The sequence below is a fragment of the Oratosquilla oratoria genome, chromosome 3 (assembly GCF_046742065.1).
Source record: "Oratosquilla oratoria isolate Oo_2021 chromosome 3, ASM4674206v1, whole genome shotgun sequence".
In the NCBI taxonomy this organism is placed as follows: Eukaryota; Metazoa; Arthropoda; class Malacostraca; order Stomatopoda; family Squillidae; genus Oratosquilla; species Oratosquilla oratoria.
The window spans coordinates 32359577-32378039 of record NC_134779.1 but is presented as its reverse complement, the minus strand read 5'-3'; the positions used below and the strand labels follow the sequence as shown (position 1 = coordinate 32378039).

Sequence of the window (18463 nt, the reverse complement as noted above, 5' to 3'; positions counted from 1 at the left end):
TGAATCTATCCTGCAGGAGAAAAAAAATGTCTGACAATAGGGATGAAGAGGGGTTTGATTTATTGAGATATCGGTAATGAGTCAACCTTCCAGAATTTCAATAGATTGTTTAGCATTAACTAAAACAAACCTAAATGGAGAGGGGTTGTGTATAGATGATGCTGTGATGCATGAGAGGGAGTGGGTGGGGAATGGGGGGTGAGGAAGTATGTATGAGAAAAAATATTGACGCAGCCCGAAGGGTTTTCTCCCCGTCTTCTCCTTTTCTGCATGGGGGGACACAGAGGGGGGTCGCCGAAATTATGAAGTGGCCTTGCTGTGGATGTGCTGTGTCTTGCGACACTGCTTCTGACCCAGGGCAGTGGACAGGATGCAGGGATGACCTGTCATCCAGGAGGTGCCAAGATAAGAGGGAGGGAGGAGGGTGGAGGGGAGTGGAATATATAGGAAATGGAGTAGGTGGGAGTGGTTTCTATGCCTTTTTCTTTTTGGCTACCCCCCGTGTAGGGGGAAAAAGCCTTTGGTGTATGTATGTGTATGTAAAACAAATCTGTAACATATGCCAGCAGGTTGAAGTGACTGAGGTTCATTTGCATTCATGAAATGGCAATTAATTATTACTTTTTCATTGTTTTTACCTCTTCAGCCAGCCAAGCCCTGTGAGGTGTGGGTGGAAATTGCTCTTCCCTCGATAGAAAAGGAACACCGTGCAGTGATCCAAAGCCAGATGATGCAGCACGTGCAGCTCCTCACACAGACTGTCATGCTGTGTCATGGAGAACCCAGTCTGAAGAACATCCAAGATCAGGGTGTATTGCGTCTGGTCAGTAGCAAGGGTATTGTTGTTCTTTTGGTCTACATTATTCCTGAAGTTTAGGGAGATGGTGTGTACTTAACTATTTTTTTAAACTTATACACTGCATGACCCGTCATCCAGGAGGTGATAAGATAAGAGGGAGGGTGGAGGGGTGTGGAGTGTATTCAGGGATGGAATGGGTGGGAATGATTTTATGCCTTTTCCTTTTTGGCTACCTCCCTTGTAAGGGGGAAAAAGCCTTGGTATATGTATGTATGTACACTGCACTTGTAGCAGGATTAGAGGAGATTCTAAGGAAGTTAGTGATGGAATTTGGGAAGGTGTACGAAAGAAGGAAGTTAAAGATAAATGGGTAAAAGTAAGGTGATGAGATGTACAAGGGGAGAGGATGACAGCAAATTGGAAGTGAGTGTTAAGGAATAGAGACAGGAGGAATTGAATAGATTTAGATACTTGGGTGTGAATGTGGTGGGAAAGGGAGGAGTGGAGGTGGAGGTAGAATGTAGATTGAGAGGAGCAAGTAAGTGCCTTGGGGGAATAAAGAGTGTAATGAGAAATAAACATTCTGGAATGAATGCTAAGAGGAGATTTTATGAAGGAGTGATTGTGCAGACAGCACTGTACAAGGCAGAAACATGGAATATAAGAGAGCAAGAGTTTAATTGTGTTTGAGATGAAATACCTGAGAAGTATGATAGGGGTTACTTGGCTGGATAGAGTGAAGCAAGGAGGTGAGGAGAGTGGGGGTGGAAAGGGAGTTGGGAGATAGGGTTGATGAAAGAATATTGGGATGGTTTGGACACATGGAATGAATGAATGAAGAAAGATTAGTAAAAGAGATGTAGAAGGCAGAGGTGGAAGGAGTGAACATGAAGGGCGACCAAGGACAAGATAGATGGATGGGGTAAAAGGGGCATTGGGAAAGAGGGGAATGTCTGTTGAGGAAGGAAGGGAGAAGACAGAAAATAGGGGTGAATGAAGAATTATTATGCATGGTAGATACTGGGATGCATGAGGGGGAGTGGGTGGGGGATGGGGGGATAGGGAATGTGTGAGAATGATATTTTGACACAGCCTGAAGGGATTTCTCCATATCTTCTCTTTTTCTGCATGAGGGGACGGAGATGGGGTCACCGATTAAATGAAGTGGTTTTGCTGTGGATGTGCTGTGTCTTGCTACATTGCTTCTGACCCAGGGTAGTGGGCAAGATGCAGGGATGACCTGTCATCCAGGAGGAGTCAAGAAAAAGGAAGGGGGGTGTGGTGATTGGGAGTCGAGTATGTGGGGATGAAATGGATGGTAGTGGATTATGTCTGACTTTGGCTACCTCCCTTGTAAGGGGGAAAAAGCTATTGGTATATGTATGTATGTATGTACAAAGTCTTCTGTAAAGTGGCACCGTCCTAGTCTCCTGGTAATGGGGAGTTCACGACAATAAACCAAATCAGTCACCATTCAGAATGAAAAGTGTAAATTGACAGGCTTTTGACTCTACTAAGGTTGTGACATACAAATGAATAATATAAAGTGGATGTAGCCAGTATAAAAGGAAAAGCACGCTTATGCATCACTTGCTGGTGATGCGTAAGTAGCATTGGAGCCTCTGAAGGTCCTCAGGGACTGAAAACCTGGCAGTCACTAGCTGCCCTGAGGTCATGACCTGGCTGCATCGGGTTGGACAAAATGGGTCCTTAAGGTCTGTGGACAAAACAGGTCTCCTGGAACATCTGCAGACCCCCCAGTTGTGCTGAGTATCTCTCACGGGACAGTTAATGTGAGGGTCGTGACCTGATCCTGGTGAATATAAGGGGTCACCAGGAGTTCACCAAGGACAGACGGCCTCGGGACCTGAGGAAGCTATCTCTAGCCACCTTCCACACTGAGACTTTGCCAGGGACAGACACCGTCCTCCTCCTCCTCCTTCCCCCCCCCCAATGAAACTTTCCAGAGTTTGCCTTCAGTGAGGCCCCCTACATCCCCTACATTCCAGACACTTGCTGTAGAAGTGTTTAAATGAGTGAAAGCACTTTTCCCACAGGGTTGACAGGGTATATGTCTTTATATATTGGTACAGTTTTGACTGAATTTGTTGGGAAACACATCATATATGTTGTTTGGTACAGTAAGTAAGAACTTAACTGATTATTCAACAGGAAGAACTGAAAAGAACTGCCGGGTCGGCGCCCTGGAACTTGGAGCCAGCTTTAGAGGCCATCTCGACTCTTAAGGCAAAGGCTACTGGAAACGTTCAACAGGAAGGGTTAGTTTTTTATATCCCTTTTTTAATGTGTGTATTTTTATCATGTACTTCATCTGGAACCACTGCAAGTGGTGATTTTTTGAGATGGATGCTGGAGAGAATCATTTACTTGCTTTCCACTGTCAAACCTATCAAGACTCTTTTCCTATGGAAGACACCTCTAAGTGATGGCAGGACTCAAGGTAATGCAATGAGGCACAGCTCTTCCACAGCAGGCCTTGACAGCTGGAGCTGATTTACCCTCACTGCTTTACCATATGTTGACCTCTCTCTCCCCTTCTCATGTACTCAAATGAAGCAGATCAAAATAGTGTCATCTCTTCATCTATTCACAATCTCCCTCCGTCACTCCTATCATTTGCACTCTCTTTTCCTTCCATAAACATTCCAAATACATCCATAGTATTCACTCATCCATCCATCCATCTCATTCTGTCTTTCTCTCAAGCTCACTCCATCCACTACTGGTTTCTTCACTCTTTGCTAGTCTTTTCTCATTCATTCACTAGCTGCTTCAGTCATCTTCATAGAATCAACCTTTAAAGTAGTGTCATCTGCAAATAAGAAGTGGTTTATTTCCCATGGCATTCACCAAGTTGGTCAACTTTTTCTCTTTTCCTTTAGGGAATCCAAGGTATCAAAACCAAGTTATCGCTACAACAAATTGAGCCTCCATCCTGATGTAGTGGAAACAATTGCAGAATCCATTGCCTTCCCATTTGCTGACTTGCTTCCAGAGCGTATGTTCATTAATCCTGTTAAAAGGAAGAATGTAATGAACAAAGCACCTTTCCTCCCCTCTGAAGACCTGTAAGTAAAGGTGGAGAACTTTCTTCTTTTCTTCCGTGTTTATTTCCTCCATTTTGTATTGGTTTAAACTGCCCTTGTTGATATTGCATTTGAATCTGTTTCTTTGACAGTCTGCTAGCCATGGGACTAAAGAAACATTTAGGCCACCTGCCACAATACAGTGACAAAGAGAAATGTAAGGTTCGGAGGAGGAGAGAACACTTTGGAGATGTTCAAGAGGCTCTGAAGGACATCTCAGAGAACTTGGTCGTGTTAAAGTCAGTGCAGCAGCTGTATACAAGAGCCAAGAACCTACGGAACAGGAATAAAGAACTCTACAGCAAGAATCCTATAATGGTATGTAGTGGAGATTTTGATGGACACATATGTGTATGCAAGCTTGTACACATGTATGCATGCTTTCACATACACACACAGACACGCAAGAGAAACACATACACACACACACACGTCGGTCGGAGTGACAGCGAAGTCTGGACTCCGGTGATATCTTCAAATTTTGAGGATCACAATACAAGGAAGTACCTGTGTTGTATTAATAGGGAAGAGGAAAGCTCGTGGTGTAGTGGGAAGGTGAAGAAAAAGGAGAAGGGGAGGGATTACTGAGGAAAATGGAAGGAAATGAGGAATGGGAAGATAGGGCCCAGGAACTCAGACGGTATGTAAACAAGAGACGGCCTGACAATAGTGGTGAAGTCAATGTAATTAGTAAAAATGTAAAGATTAGAAATATAGATAAGAACAGTGCAATAGAAGGTGAAGATAACTATTTCCATGGATTTAATGAGGGAGGAAATGACAACCTTCCCCAACTAGTAAATCTAGAGGAGAAGCTAAAAGAAATGAATGAAAATTGGGAAGCTAAGTTTAACCAAATAAAATTAATTACTCAAAGAGTGGATAAGCTGGAAGAACTAAAGAAGGAAAATCAAAACCTAACTAAAGAAATAGTAGAATTAAAAAGACAGTTAAGAGAAGTAAAGGAAGAGAATGAGGAATTGAAGAGGAGTAATAAAGAGAATAAAGAGTCCATAGCAAAAGAGATAAGTGGTTGGAAAAAAGTACAAGAGAACAACAAAATGGAATTTAGAGGTATAATGGAACTGCAGATATAAGTAGTTCAAGAAGATGAACCAGAAACAGAGAAAGAAATAGAAGAAATATATAGGCTAGGGAAATACAATACAGATAAGACCAGACCAATTGAGTTGAAATTCAGGTCACAAACAACAGCAGAAAATATCTTAGCAAAAGCAGGGAAACTAGCAGACAGTGAACAATATAAACAGGTATGGATAAAAAGAGAAATGAATAAAGAGGAAAGAGAGGAGGAAAAATAAAAAAAGACTAGAAGCTAAGGGAAAAAAACGAGAAAAGAATGGAGTCAGAAAAAGAGAAATTCTATCGGAGAGTAGTGAATATGAAAGTGAGTAAATGGTTCATAGCAGAGAAAAACAGAAGGGAAACAGAAAACGCAATGGAAGTAGCAGAAAATTAAAAGTGTCTTACACAAATATAGATGGCTTAATAACAGGCTTGAATGAACTGAATGACTACCTGAAGGAAAAACAGCCAGACATAATGGGAATTGTAGAGACAAAATTGAAAGGTCCACTACCACCCAACAGTGTAGGACATGGTGCATATAATTATTGGATTAGAAACAGAGAGGTAAAACAAGGGGGTGGAGTTATGTTCCTAAGAAGGATATAAATGTGAGGAATGTCACATATGGAAAGAATAGAGTAGAGATGATTATGATGGAGATGGAAGATAAGGATTGGAAGAGCAGGAAGTTTGTAGTAAATTATGTGCCTCCTAAAACGGCTTTGTGGGAAGAGAACACAAAAATATGTTAGAAGATGCAAGGATAATGCTATATAAGATAATGGAAGATGGAGGAAGAATAGCTATAATGGGTGACTTTAATTGTAAAGAAATCTGCTGGGAAGAGATGGCCTTGAAGGATGGAGATGACCTATGGGGAAATGTACTACTTGACATGATTATAGAACATTCAATGATGCAATGGATTCAAGAGAATATTAGGTATAGAAATGAGGAAGAACCATTGAATCTGGACCTAATAATCACATCAAAACCTGAAATAGTGGACAAGATTGAATATAAGACACCAATAAGTAAAAGTGACCACATATTGGTTGAACTGGAACTAAATGAGGAAAAATACATGAAAAAAAATGAACAATATAGAAAAGGAAGATTGATGTATGATTATTATTATTTTTTTTTTAATAAAATTAGATAATTCTTTCAAAAAGCAGACTGGGAAAGAATACACAAGGAGGAAACAACATTAGAAGAGAAATGGAATATTATGACAAAAATTTATAAAGGAGTGGAAAAGTATGTTCCAAGACAAAAGCAAGAAAAAGAATATGTAAAGTGCTGGCACAACAAAAGATGTAGGGAGTTAAAAGACAAAAGAGATAAAACTTGGATAAAATGGAAAAAAGGTAAAAGACCTGAAAAATGGAAAATATATACTAGTTATAGAAATGAATATGTACAAGTTTGCAGAGAAAAAAAGAGAAAATACGAAAAAAAATGTCATAGAAAAATGTAAAGATCAACCAAAACCATTTTATAGATTTGTAAACAGCAAACTGAAAAACAAACAAGAATTAGAGAAACTACGACAAGGGGGAGTTGAATACACAGAGGAAATAGAAATGGCAGAAATTATGAACAAACATTTTAAATCGGTGTTTACAAGGGATAATATACAACCTAGAGATATCGAATGGGAGGAGAAAGTCCCCCCTATGAAAGAGATAGAAGTATTAAGGAATGAAATAATGAAACACTTAGAGTAATCATGATGTCAGAAAATCTCATGGACCAGATGAAATGGCAAACTGGATTTTGAGAGAATGCAGGAATGAACTAACAGACAAAATACATAGTCTAATAAACAGTTCATTCAAAGAAGGAAAAGTTCCAAAAGATTGGAAAAGAGCAAATATAGTAGCAATGTATAAAGGGGGAAACAAGGAAGACCCTACTAACTATAGACCGGTCTCTCTAATAAGTACGATAGCAAAAATTTGTGAAAGAATTATCAGAAGTAGATGGGTAAGGTATTTGGAAAAAATCAATGTACTTAATCCAATTTGGATTTAGACAAGGACGATCATGTGTCACAAACTTAATGTGTTTCTATTCAAGGCTAATAGATGTACAAGAAAGAGATGGATGGGCTGATTGTGTATTTCTAGACCTGAAAAAAGCTTTTGATAAGGTGCCACGTAAGAAGTTGCTTAAGAAATTAGAAACTGCAGGAGGAATACAGGACAAACTGCTGAAGTGGATGGAAGACTTCTTGCATGAAAGAAAAATGAGTGTAGTGATAGACAAACACTCTAATTGGGATGAAGTGATAAGTGGTGTTCCACAAGGAACAGTTCTGGCCCCAATAATGTTTCCTATATATATTAATGATATGGATAAAGGAATTGAAAGTTATATGAGCTTCTTTGCGGATGATGCAAAATTGTTGAAAAAAGTGAACACTGAAGAAGATTGTGAGTCGCTACAGAGTGATCTCAATAAAGTATGGGAATGGAGTAGGAAGTGGGAGATGGAATTCAATATTAAGAAATGTATAATGGAATTTGGAAGAAGCAAAAAAAGAGTAGTGGGATCATATAAATTGGGAGAAGAAATAAAAAAAGTAGAAAATGAGAAGGTCCTGGGAGTCATTATTATGAATAATATGTCCCCTGAGAAACATATAAACAAAATTTTTGGAGAAACTTATAATTTAATAAGAACAATCAAAGTGGCATTTACATACCTGGATGAAGAAATGGTGAAGAAAATACTAGTCACTGATAAGACCAAGATTGGAATATGCAGCGATGATGTGGTCACCAAGTACAAAAAAATGTATAACAAAACTTGAAAGAATACAAAGAGCAATTACAAAATTGGCCTCAACACTCAGAACTATCATATGATGAGAGACTAACAAAACTTGAGCTACAGACATTAGAGCAAAGAAGAGAAAGAGGAGACTTGATAACTATTTATAGAATCATGAAAGGCATAGAAACTGTTGATAGAGAGGATCTAATAAAATGGGATAGTAGAAATACAAGAGGACACGGAAAGAAAATCAAGAAAGACAGTTATAGAAGAGATCTGAAAAAGAACAGCTTTCCCCACAGAGTAATAGACATTTGGAACAAGTTAGATGAGAAAGAGGTGTGTGCAAAAACAATACATGAATTTAAAAACAGTCCAGATAAAATGAAATATGAAGACGGGACACCACAAGCATAGCTGTCCTACCTGTAAAATACAACTAGGTAAAATACATTCATACATATACCAAAGGCTTTCTCCCTAACAAGGGAGGTAGCCAAAAAACATACATACATACAGTGGCCGCGAAAAGTTTGGGCGCAAAATTATAGGCGCCCCAACTTTCCCCTAAACTCAAAACATGCGAAAAATACAACTTTCCACCCAAACTTTTTGCTATTTTTCAATGCTAGCGTTTGTACCCGTATTTAGCCGAGACAATACACACTATTTGGCGACTCTGTTTAGGCGCACTCGATGTCACATGGAGTCAGTTTCTAAACATCTCTCACGGAGAGTAGTCTTTTTTTTGCGGTGGTCTCTGTTTTTGTGCCTTGATATCTCCGTAATGGGAAGTGGTAAAGAGCTGGAAAGAGACACAGTTGTTACAATCATAACCCTCTATAAGGAGGGTTATAAGTGTAAAGATATTGCTACTCGTGTGGGAATTGGAGTGCGTCAAGTGCAAAAGTGGACCAAAAAATTTCGAGACGAAGGAAGTGACATCATTTGTACTCCAAAGCATCGCTCTGGTCGGCCAAGGAAGATATCAAATCGTACTTCTACGGTTCTAACTGCCTCCTAATAACTGTAGGAGGCAGTTAGAACCGTAGAAGTACGATTTGATATCTTCCTTGGCCGACCAGAGCGATGCTTTGGAGTACGAATGATGTCACTTCCTTCGTCTCATAATTTCTTGGTCCACTTTTGCACTTGACGCACTCCAATTCCCACACGAGTAGCAATATCTTTACACTTATAACCCTCCTTATAGAGGGTTATGATTGGAACAACTGTGTCTCTTTCCAGCTCTTTACCACTTCCCATTACGGAGATATCAAGGCACAAAAACAGAGACCACCGCAAAAAAAAGACTACTCTCCGTGAGAGATGTTTAGAAACTGACTCCATGTGACATCGAGTGCGCCTAAACAGAGTTGCCAAATAGTATGCATTGTCTCGGCTAAATACGGGTACAAACGCTAGCATTGAAAAATAGCGAAAAGTTTGGGTGGAAAGTTGTATTTTTCGCATGTTTTGAGTTTAGGGGAAAGTTGGGGCGCCTATAATTTTGCGCCCAAACTTTTCGCGGCTACTGTACATATACCAAGGCTTTTTCCCCCTTACAAGGGAGTTAGCCAAAAAGGAAAAGACATAAAATCATTCCCACCCATTCCATCCCTGAATACACTCCACACCCCTCCACCCTCCCTCTTATCTTAGCACCTCCTGGATGACGGGTCATCCCTGCACCTTGTCCACTGCCCTGGGTCAGAAGCAGTGTCGCAAGACACAGCACATCCACAGCAAAAAACAATGGCATAAAATCCACTCCCTCCCATTCCATCACCCACATACTCCAGTCCCATTCATCCCACTCCCTCCCTCTTATCTTAGCTCTTCCTGGATAACGGGTCATCCCTGCATCTCACCCATTGCTCTGGGTCAGAAGCAGTGTCACAAGACACAGCACATCCACAGCAAGGCCATTTCATTAAATTGGCGACATCCCTCTCTGTTCCCGTATGCAGAAAAAGATGATGGGAAAAATAACCAGGCTGTATCAATTTATTTTTTTAATCATATTCCCTCACTACCCATCACCTCCCCCTCCATTCCCTTTTGCAGAAAAAAGATGATGGGGAAAAATAACTTCAGGCTACATCAAATTATTTTTCTAAACACACTCCCTCACCCCCCATCCCCCACCCACTCCCTTTCATGCATCACAGCATTATCCATACACAATCATTCTCAAAAGGTCTCCTGTCGGCATGCTCTGCCTTTGTAATCCTTTGTAATCTTCACCCCTAGCTTCTGTAGTAAGACACAGCACATCCACAGCAAGGTCGCTTCATTTAATATCTATTTTTTACAGTCATTTTACAGATCAGGTGAGGTGGAATTTCAGGAGGCACATGAGAAAGCCCTCCCCTTGTATGTACCATCTCCTGTTCAGAAGTACCCCAAAGAAGAATTAAACTTCCAGTGGCAGGAAATTATAAGCACCTACAAACGCTACCTGGAGGAAAAGGAGAAGAAGAAAAAGTCCGTTGTGGAAGTGAAGCCCAAGAAATCCACAAAGTTCTCCAATGCAGAACAAAACCAGGTACTTGCATTGTTGTGCTCAGTTACAGTGTAAGGCCTCTTACTATATTTTTCTGGTTTTTGTAGGTCTTGCTGTTTTTCAAGTAAACTGTTTTTAGTTTTCCTATACTGGGGAATTGACTACCTAGTGCCAGGTTGTGTGTTTCAGGGCTGTTTTGAGTGGTGGTAGTGAGTAGTGGGATGAGGAAGCAAAGAAGGTTGTAGAAAAGAAGCAAGCTTTCACAGGTTGGTTACAAAATAGGACAAGGGAATCATACGAGAGGTACAAAGAAAAGAGGAGAGAAGTAAAGCATAAGATAAAGGAGGCAAAGAAGAGAGCAGATGTGAAATGGGGTAAGAGTATGACAGAAAATTTTGAAAGTAATAAAAAGATGTTTTGGAAAGAAATTAAGAGAGGAAGAGGAGGTGAATCAAGTAGAGAAGAAAAGGTAAAAGGTGCAGATGGAGAGATGATAATGGAAGAGAAGGCAATAAGCGGAAGATGGGCAGCGTATTTTAGGGAGTTGGTTACCTCCCTTATAAAGGGGAAAAATGCCTTTGGTATATGTATGTATGTATGCTAAATGTCAAGGAGGATAGGGAGAAAAAGGTAGTTGCAGTGGGAAATGCTAAGAAAATGACAGTGATGAGTGAGGAAAATGGGGGAGAAATAAGGAAAGATGAAGTGAATGCAGTTGTTAAGATGATGAGAGCAGGTAAGGCACCTGGATTGGTTGGATGTCATGCTGAATGTCAGATAAAAGGAGGTATAGTGATGGTGGACTGGCTGGTGAGGTTATTTAAGGTTTGTTTAAGAGACGGTAGAATGCTGGAGGATTGGAGGAGTGCCTGTATAGTTCCACTTTACAAGGGAAAAGGGGACAAGTGTGAGTGTAGTAGTTTCAGAGGGATTAGCTTGTTAAGTGTAGTTGGGAAGGCTTATGGGAGGGTCTTGATTGAGAGGATTAGGAGAAGAACAGAGGGAGTAATTGGTGAGGAACAGTGTGGTTTTAGGACAGGTAGGGGTTGTGTAGATCAGAATTTTGTGGTAAGACAGATATGTGAGAAAGCTATAAGAAAAGGTAAGGATGTTTTTTGGGCTTTTATGGATCTGGAAAAGGCTTATGACAGGGTAGACAGGAAGACACTGTGGGAGGTAGTGCAGATATACGGGATAGGAGGAACACTTTTACGAGCTGTCAAGAGTTTTTACGTGAGTAGTGGAGCGTGTGTCAGGATTAGAAATGGAGAGAGTGAGTGGTTTGAGGTAAAGGTGGGACTTCGTCAAGGATGTGTTATGTCACCCTGACTGTTCAATTTATACATGGATGGGATGGTGCGAGAGGTAAATGCAAGGGTAGTGGGTCAGGGATTGGAGATGATTAAATAAAATGGAGAAAAGTGGGATATAAGCCAGCCGTTGATTGCGGGCAACACTGTACTTGTAGCAGGATCAGAGGAGGGATTGAGGAAGTTAGTGACAGAGTTTGGGAAGATGTGTGAAAGGAGATAAATGTGGGTAAAAGTAAGGTGATGAGATGTACAAAGGGAGTAAGTGGCAGCAGACTGGAAGTGAGTATCAAGGGAGACTGGAGGAAGTGGATAATTTTAGATACTTGGGTGCAAATGTAGCAGGAAAGGGAGGAGTGGAGGTGGAGGTAGAATGTAGATAGAGAGAAGAGAGTAAATGCCTTGGTGAGTTAAAAAAATGTAATGAGAAATAGAAATTTGGGAATGGATGCTAAAAGGAGATTGTATAAAGGAGTGATTGTGCTGACAGCACTGTATTGGGCAGAAACATGGAACATAAGAAAGGAAGAAAGAGTTTGAATGTGTTTGATATTAGGTGTGTGAGAAGTATGATGGGGGTTACTAGGTTCGATAGAGTGAGAAATGAGGAGGTGAGGAGGAGAACGGGGGTGGTAAGGGAGTTGGGAAATAGGGTTGATGAAAGAGTATTGGGATGGTTTGGACACATGGAAAGAATGAGTGAAGAAAGACTAGTAAAAGAGGTATGGAAGGCAGATGTGGAGGGAGTAAACATGAAGGGGCATCCTAGGATATGATGGATGGATGGGGTAAAAAGGGCTTTGGAAAAGAGGGGAATGTCTCTTGAGAAAGGATAGGAGAGGACAGAAGACAGGGGCAAATGGAGAATGGTTGTATATGGATGATGCTGTGATACATGTCCCCATAGGTCATCTCCACCCTTCACTGTCATCTCTTCCCAGCAGATTTCTTTACAATTAAAGTCACCCATTCTAACTATTCTTCCTCCATCTTCCATTATCTTATTTAGTGTTATACTTGTGTCTTCTAACATATTTTTGTGTTCTCTCTCTTCCCATGAAGCAGTTTTAGGAGGCACATAATTTACCACAAACTTTCTGCTCTTCCCATCCCTGTCCTCTACTTCCATCATAATCATCTCTACTCTATTCTTTCCATATATTGCATTCCTCACATTTATATCCTTCTTAATCAGGAACATAACTCTACTCCCTTGTTTTATGTCTCTGTTTCTAATCCAATAATTATATGCACCATGTCCTACACTGTTGGGTGGTAGTGGACCTTTCAATTTTGTCTCTACAATTCCCATTATGTCCGTTTCTTTTTCCTTCAGGTAATCATTCAGTTCATTCAAGCCTGTTATTAAGCCATCTATATTTGTGTAAGACACTTTTAATTTTCTGCTACCTCCATCCTGTTTTCTATTTCCCTTCTGTTTTTCTCTGCTATGAACCATTTCCTCACTTTCATATCCACTACTCTCCAATAAAATTTCTCTTTGTCTGACTCTATTCTGTTCTGTTTTTTTCCTTAGCTTCTAGTCTTTTTGTTTTCTCTCTTTCCTCTTTATTCATTTCTCTTTTTATCCATACCTGTTTATACTGATCACTTTTTACTAGTTTCCCTGTTTTTGCTAAGATATTCTCTGCTGTCATTTGTGACCTGAATTTAACCTTAATTGGTCTGGTCTTATCTATATTGTATTTCTCTAGTCTATATATTTCTTCAATTTCTTTCCCTGTTTCTTGTTCATCCTCTTGAACTACTTTTAATATCTTGTTTACTTTTTCCTTCTCCTTTACTCTTGTAGTCCTATTTGGATTATGCTTCTCTTCCATCCCTAATATAATTATACATTTCTTTTTATCCACCAAGTCTCTTACTATATTCTCCTCTCTCATTATTTTAATAACTGTGTCCTTAGTTTGTTCTTTCATCTGTTGTTTTACTGTATCTCTAAATTCAATTTTGTTGTTCTCTTGGACTTTTCTCCAACCCTGTACCTCTTTTGCTATGGACTCTTTATTCTCTTTATTCTTCTTTAATTCCTCATTCTCATCTTTTACTTCTTTTAACTGTCTTTTTAATTCTTCTATTTCTTTATTTAGGTTTTGGTTCTCCTTCTTTAGTTCTTCCAATTTATCAACTCTTTGTGTAATCCGTGTAAGTTGACTGAACCTAACCTTCCACTGTTCGTTCATTTTCTCTAGTTTTTCCTCTAGATTTGCTAATTGGGAGAGGTCATCTCCATCATTATATCCATGGAAATAATTATCTTCACCTTCCATTACACTACTCTTATCTATATTTCTAATTTTTATATTTTTACAAATCTCTTAGACTTCACCTCTGTTGTCTGCGCATCTCTCGTTGAGATTCCTTCTGACTTCTGGGGCCCATTTGTCTCCTTCCTCATTTCCTTCCATTCTCCTCAGTATTCCCTCCCCTTCCCCTTTTTCTTCACCTTCCCACTACACCACGAGCTTTCCCCTTTCCTACTAATACAGCACAGGTACTCCCTCATCATTGAGATCCACGAAAATTGTATTTTTTTCTGGAGTCCAATCTTTGCTGTCACTTTGACTGTCATGTGTCTGCATGTATGTACATATGTATGTATAGTTAAGGATGTGGACCATCTGTATATGCAGGACCATTCACTAGTGACATGATTAGATAATTATTATTTTTTTTTTTTAACTAATCTTTCCAGGTACAGAATATTGTCATCATACAAACACCAAATGGCGGCGCACAGCTCATCATTCCGCCACCCAGTCAGGAAGTCAAAGCTCCTATTGTCATCCCCATGAATAACCCAACATTTGGAGCTCCACCTATTGTGACAACCCAAGAACTGACCTTGTCTGTAACATCTAACCCATCTTGCCGGAGCACCACCAGTGTGAGTTGTATTTCACTGTACAGTTAGGCCTCTCATGAACGGACGTTAATTAGCTGTGTTTTCGGTGTTTTCGCTGCGTTTTCAGTGTTTTTGGTGCTGTTTAGTGCTGTGCAATCACTACGCCACCCAAAAACCACTCCAAAACACCGAAAACACAGCGAAAACTCCACAAGCACAGCTAATTAATGTCTGTTAATGAGAGGTCAATCTGTATGTTTATAAGTCGTTTGGACTTCTTGCACGTCAGAATTTCGCTCTCCTGAGTTTCTACTCTCTCTCTCTCTTCTCCCTTATTCTTTTTTTTGCTCTCTTCCTCCATCTCCTGCCTCTTACTCTTTCTCTCACCATCCTTCCTCTTTCTATTTCTCCCCTGCTTTCTTCCTCTTTCCCTCTCTCCCTTCTCTTTCTCTCCCTCTTTCCTCTATCAGTCTCCCTCCTCTTTCTCTCCCTCCTCTTTCTTTCTCCCTCCCCTAATATCCTGTCTCTCCCTCACTTCTTATCCTCTCTCTCTCTCTCTCTCTCTCTCTCTCTCTCTCTCTCTCTCTCTCTCTCTCTCTCTCTCTCTCTCTCTCTCTCTCTCACTTCTCAACCTGTCTCTCCTTCATCATCATCTTTTTCTTCCTCTCTCTCTCTCTCTCTCTCTCTCTCTCTCTCTCTCTCTCTCTCTCTCTCTCTCTCTCTCTCTCTCTCTCTCTCTCTCTCTCTCTCTCTCTCTCTCTCTCTCTCTCTCTCTCTCTCTCTCTCTCTCTCTCTCTCTCTCTCTCTCTCTCTCTCTCTCTCTCTCTCTCACCTATCTTTCTCTCTCACTTTTTTCTCTCTCATCTTTCTCTCACCTTTCTTTCTCTAGAGCTCTAATCCTCATCTTCTGAAGGAGGTGAGGGGTTGACGTGTTTTGAAAGTGGGCAGATCTGCTGACCATCTTGAAGAACCACAAGCAGGTACCCGTCGCTGGTCCTTTTCATACAAAAACATAACACATTCATATCACAGAATATCATGAGAAATCAACCCACCAGGGAACTCTCTCCCAAGACAAGCAGGAATTGCAGTGGCTTCCCTTTGTTAAGGTCACTAGCCCACACAGAAACAGTACCAACACAGAATCGGTCTAGCAGTAGATATTAACCCCTTGAATACGATGATGCCTTCATAGGATTCATGAAGCGTGAGTGAGTATATGACGATGCCGGCGTTGGCTTTCCATATTCTGTGAACGGGCTTGATTGTGTTTTCTGTAGTTACAGATATTTGGGGTGGAAGAGAATGAGTATAACAAGCAGTAACTTTATATTTTATAATGCACGTTTTGTGATACATCATCATACATCAGGCAGCTAATGTGCGTGCAAATATTTGACTTGTATTGTTAACATCCAAAATGCAACCATCTTACAGAAAACACAATACCAGTGCCCTATACTCGTATGTCTTGGACAGCTCCACAAAATATCTTTACTGAATGACTTACAGGCCGAACATATGGCCATGACAGGTATCATGTAGGCAAAAGACCAGAGGAATGTATTGATTGCATTTACTACTTGTCATTTTGTCTTTTCCAGAAAAATGATGTTGCTTCCAGCTCGAACATAAACAGATGTCCCACCCCAAAGCCCATCGGTTCTGAGAGGGTGTATGTCACAAGTGCAGGTCTTATAAATAATATGTCCCCTGTCATTCCTGAAAAGACGCTTGTGGAAAAACCTGTAAACAGCCTTCGGTTTCAGCAAGAGTTATTTCCCTCCTCACTCCAACCACAGAATGAAGGTAAGTTGATTGGTTTGATAGGAATGTAGTCAAGGTTATCAGGAGCTGTTTGAAAGAAAATGATTAGGTGCATTCTAGGTAAAGTGTGTTGCAGAACTGCTTCTGACCTGAGCAATGTGTGTGTGTGGGTGGGGGTGGGGGGTGGGGGGGATCTGTCATTCATAAGGAGCTAAGACAGAAGGGACAACGAAGGGTTTTGGATATGTGCAGACGAGTGAAGTGTGTGTATATATTGATCCCCTGGTATTCATGAGCGTTAGGTTCTAAGACCCCATGTGATGATAATATAGTTTAACATCACAAACTTCCTCCTATCAGGAGGCTAGGACGATGCCCCTTACAGAGGACTTTGTAGCATGGAGTTTAATGAACCATGCCTTTGGTCCAACTCACTGGTGGCGGGACTCGAATCACTGTCACCTTGACCTTTGTCACAAGTAACTACACCCTAACCCGCTCAGCCAGCAATCTTCCCTGAGACCCCTTGTGAATATTGAAAAATCATGGATAACAGAAATATTTAATAAATCAGTAGACACTGGTTTTGTGCCTACTGCTTGGAGGCAAGCAAAGGTTGTTCCTGTTTTTAATAAAAGAAGGGAGATAGATCATCTATATGCAACTACAGGCCAATCAGTTTGAGATCAGTTATAGAAAAAATGCTTGAATCAGTAATAGTAAATAGACTCAGAGAACACATCAAAAGACATAATTTAATTTGTGATTCACAGCATGGTTTCTCCAAGGATAAGTCATGTGTGACTAATCTTTTATCCTTTTACATCATACATACATATACCAAGGCTTTTTCCCCCTTACAAGGGAGGTAGCCAGAAAGGAACAATGATAATTATGATGTTATTTACCTTGACTTTAGCAAAATGTTCGACAAGGTGCCACACCAGAGACTACTAAATAAAATCAAAGCCCATGGCATAGGAGGAAAAGTGTAAGAATGGATCAGAGCTTGGATTAGTAACAGAAAACACCATAAATGGAGTAAAACCTAGGTGGGGCAATGTTACTAGTGGGGTCCCCCAGGGCTTGGTTTTGGGTCCCTTGTTCATTATGTACATAAACAACTTAGACGATGGGATAAATAGTGATGTTAGTAAGTTTGCGGACGACACTAAAATAGGATGCCTAATTAGGTCAGGAGAGACACAGAGATTCTGCAGGATGATCTTAACAAATTGTTCACGTGGTCAGTGAAATGGCAAATGAACTTCAATATCTATAAGTGTAGTGTGTTAAATGTAGGGCTACACAACCCCGAAAATAGATACAGCTTAGATAACACGCATTTAGAGAAAACTGAGTGTGAGAGAGACTTGGGAGTTCTAGTAAGTCTGGACCTTAAAACCAGGAAACAGTGCATTAGCACCAGGAATAAAGCTAACAGAGCATTAGGTTTCATTGCTAGGACAGTAAGGAATAGAAGTGCAGAGGTAATTATTAAACTCTAGTGATAGTTAGATCCATCCTTGACTATGTGGTACAGTTTTGGTCTCTGTCCTACAGAATGGACATCAATTCACTAGAATCAGTACAGAGAAGAATGACCAAAATGATAAATGAACTCAGAAATTTGCCTTATGAAGAGAGGCTTAGGCACCTTAAATTACACTCTCTGGAAAGACGCAGAGTGCGGGGTGATCTAATAGAGGTGTTCAAGTGGATCAAAGGCTTTAACAAAGGTGATGCAAACAAAGTCATCATATTAAAACAACAGGGCAAGACTCACAGTAATGGTTATGAACTGGACAAATTTAGATTTAAGAAGGAAATAGGCAAGATTTGGTTTACTAATAGGGTGGTCAACGAATGGAATAAACTTAGTAACCATGTAGTAAACGCTGAAACTATCAGTTGTTTGAAACGATTAGACAACTTTTTGGATGGGGATGACAGGTGGTGATGGATGCGGAGCTGCCTAGTGTAGGCCTTATGGTCTCTTGCAGTCTCTTTCATTCTTATGTTCTTGTGTTATAGTTTCACTCCTGCCCATTTCATCCCCACCCATTCCACCCCCATTCACCACCCTTCCCTCCCTTCCTCTCATATTATTTCCTCCTGGATGATGGGTCATCCCTGCATCTTGCCCATTGCCTCACATCAGAACCAGTGCAGCAAGACACAGCACATCCACAGCAAGGCTGCTTCATTTAGTGAAGGACTCCCCCTCTCCGTCCCCTT

The 18463-nt window shown here is 40.5% G+C and overlaps 1 protein-coding gene across 3 annotated transcripts in view; it reads left to right on the top strand.

Annotated features, from left to right (window-relative positions):
* LOC143021263 (uncharacterized) overlaps window positions 1–18463 on the top strand; it is a 73948-nt gene that overhangs the window by 30905 nt on the left and 24580 nt on the right. For all 3 annotated transcript variants that reach the window (XM_076178678.1, XM_076178671.1, XM_076178664.1), the window contains exons 12-18: window positions 647–823; window positions 2972–3078; window positions 3703–3888; window positions 3999–4224; window positions 10094–10324; window positions 14309–14500; window positions 16063–16267. In XM_076178678.1, coding sequence (XP_076034793.1) covers window positions 647–823; window positions 2972–3078; window positions 3703–3888; window positions 3999–4224; window positions 10094–10324; window positions 14309–14500; window positions 16063–16267 — 1324 coding nt within the window. The remainder of the gene's footprint in view (window positions 1–646; window positions 824–2971; window positions 3079–3702; window positions 3889–3998; window positions 4225–10093; window positions 10325–14308; window positions 14501–16062; window positions 16268–18463) is intronic.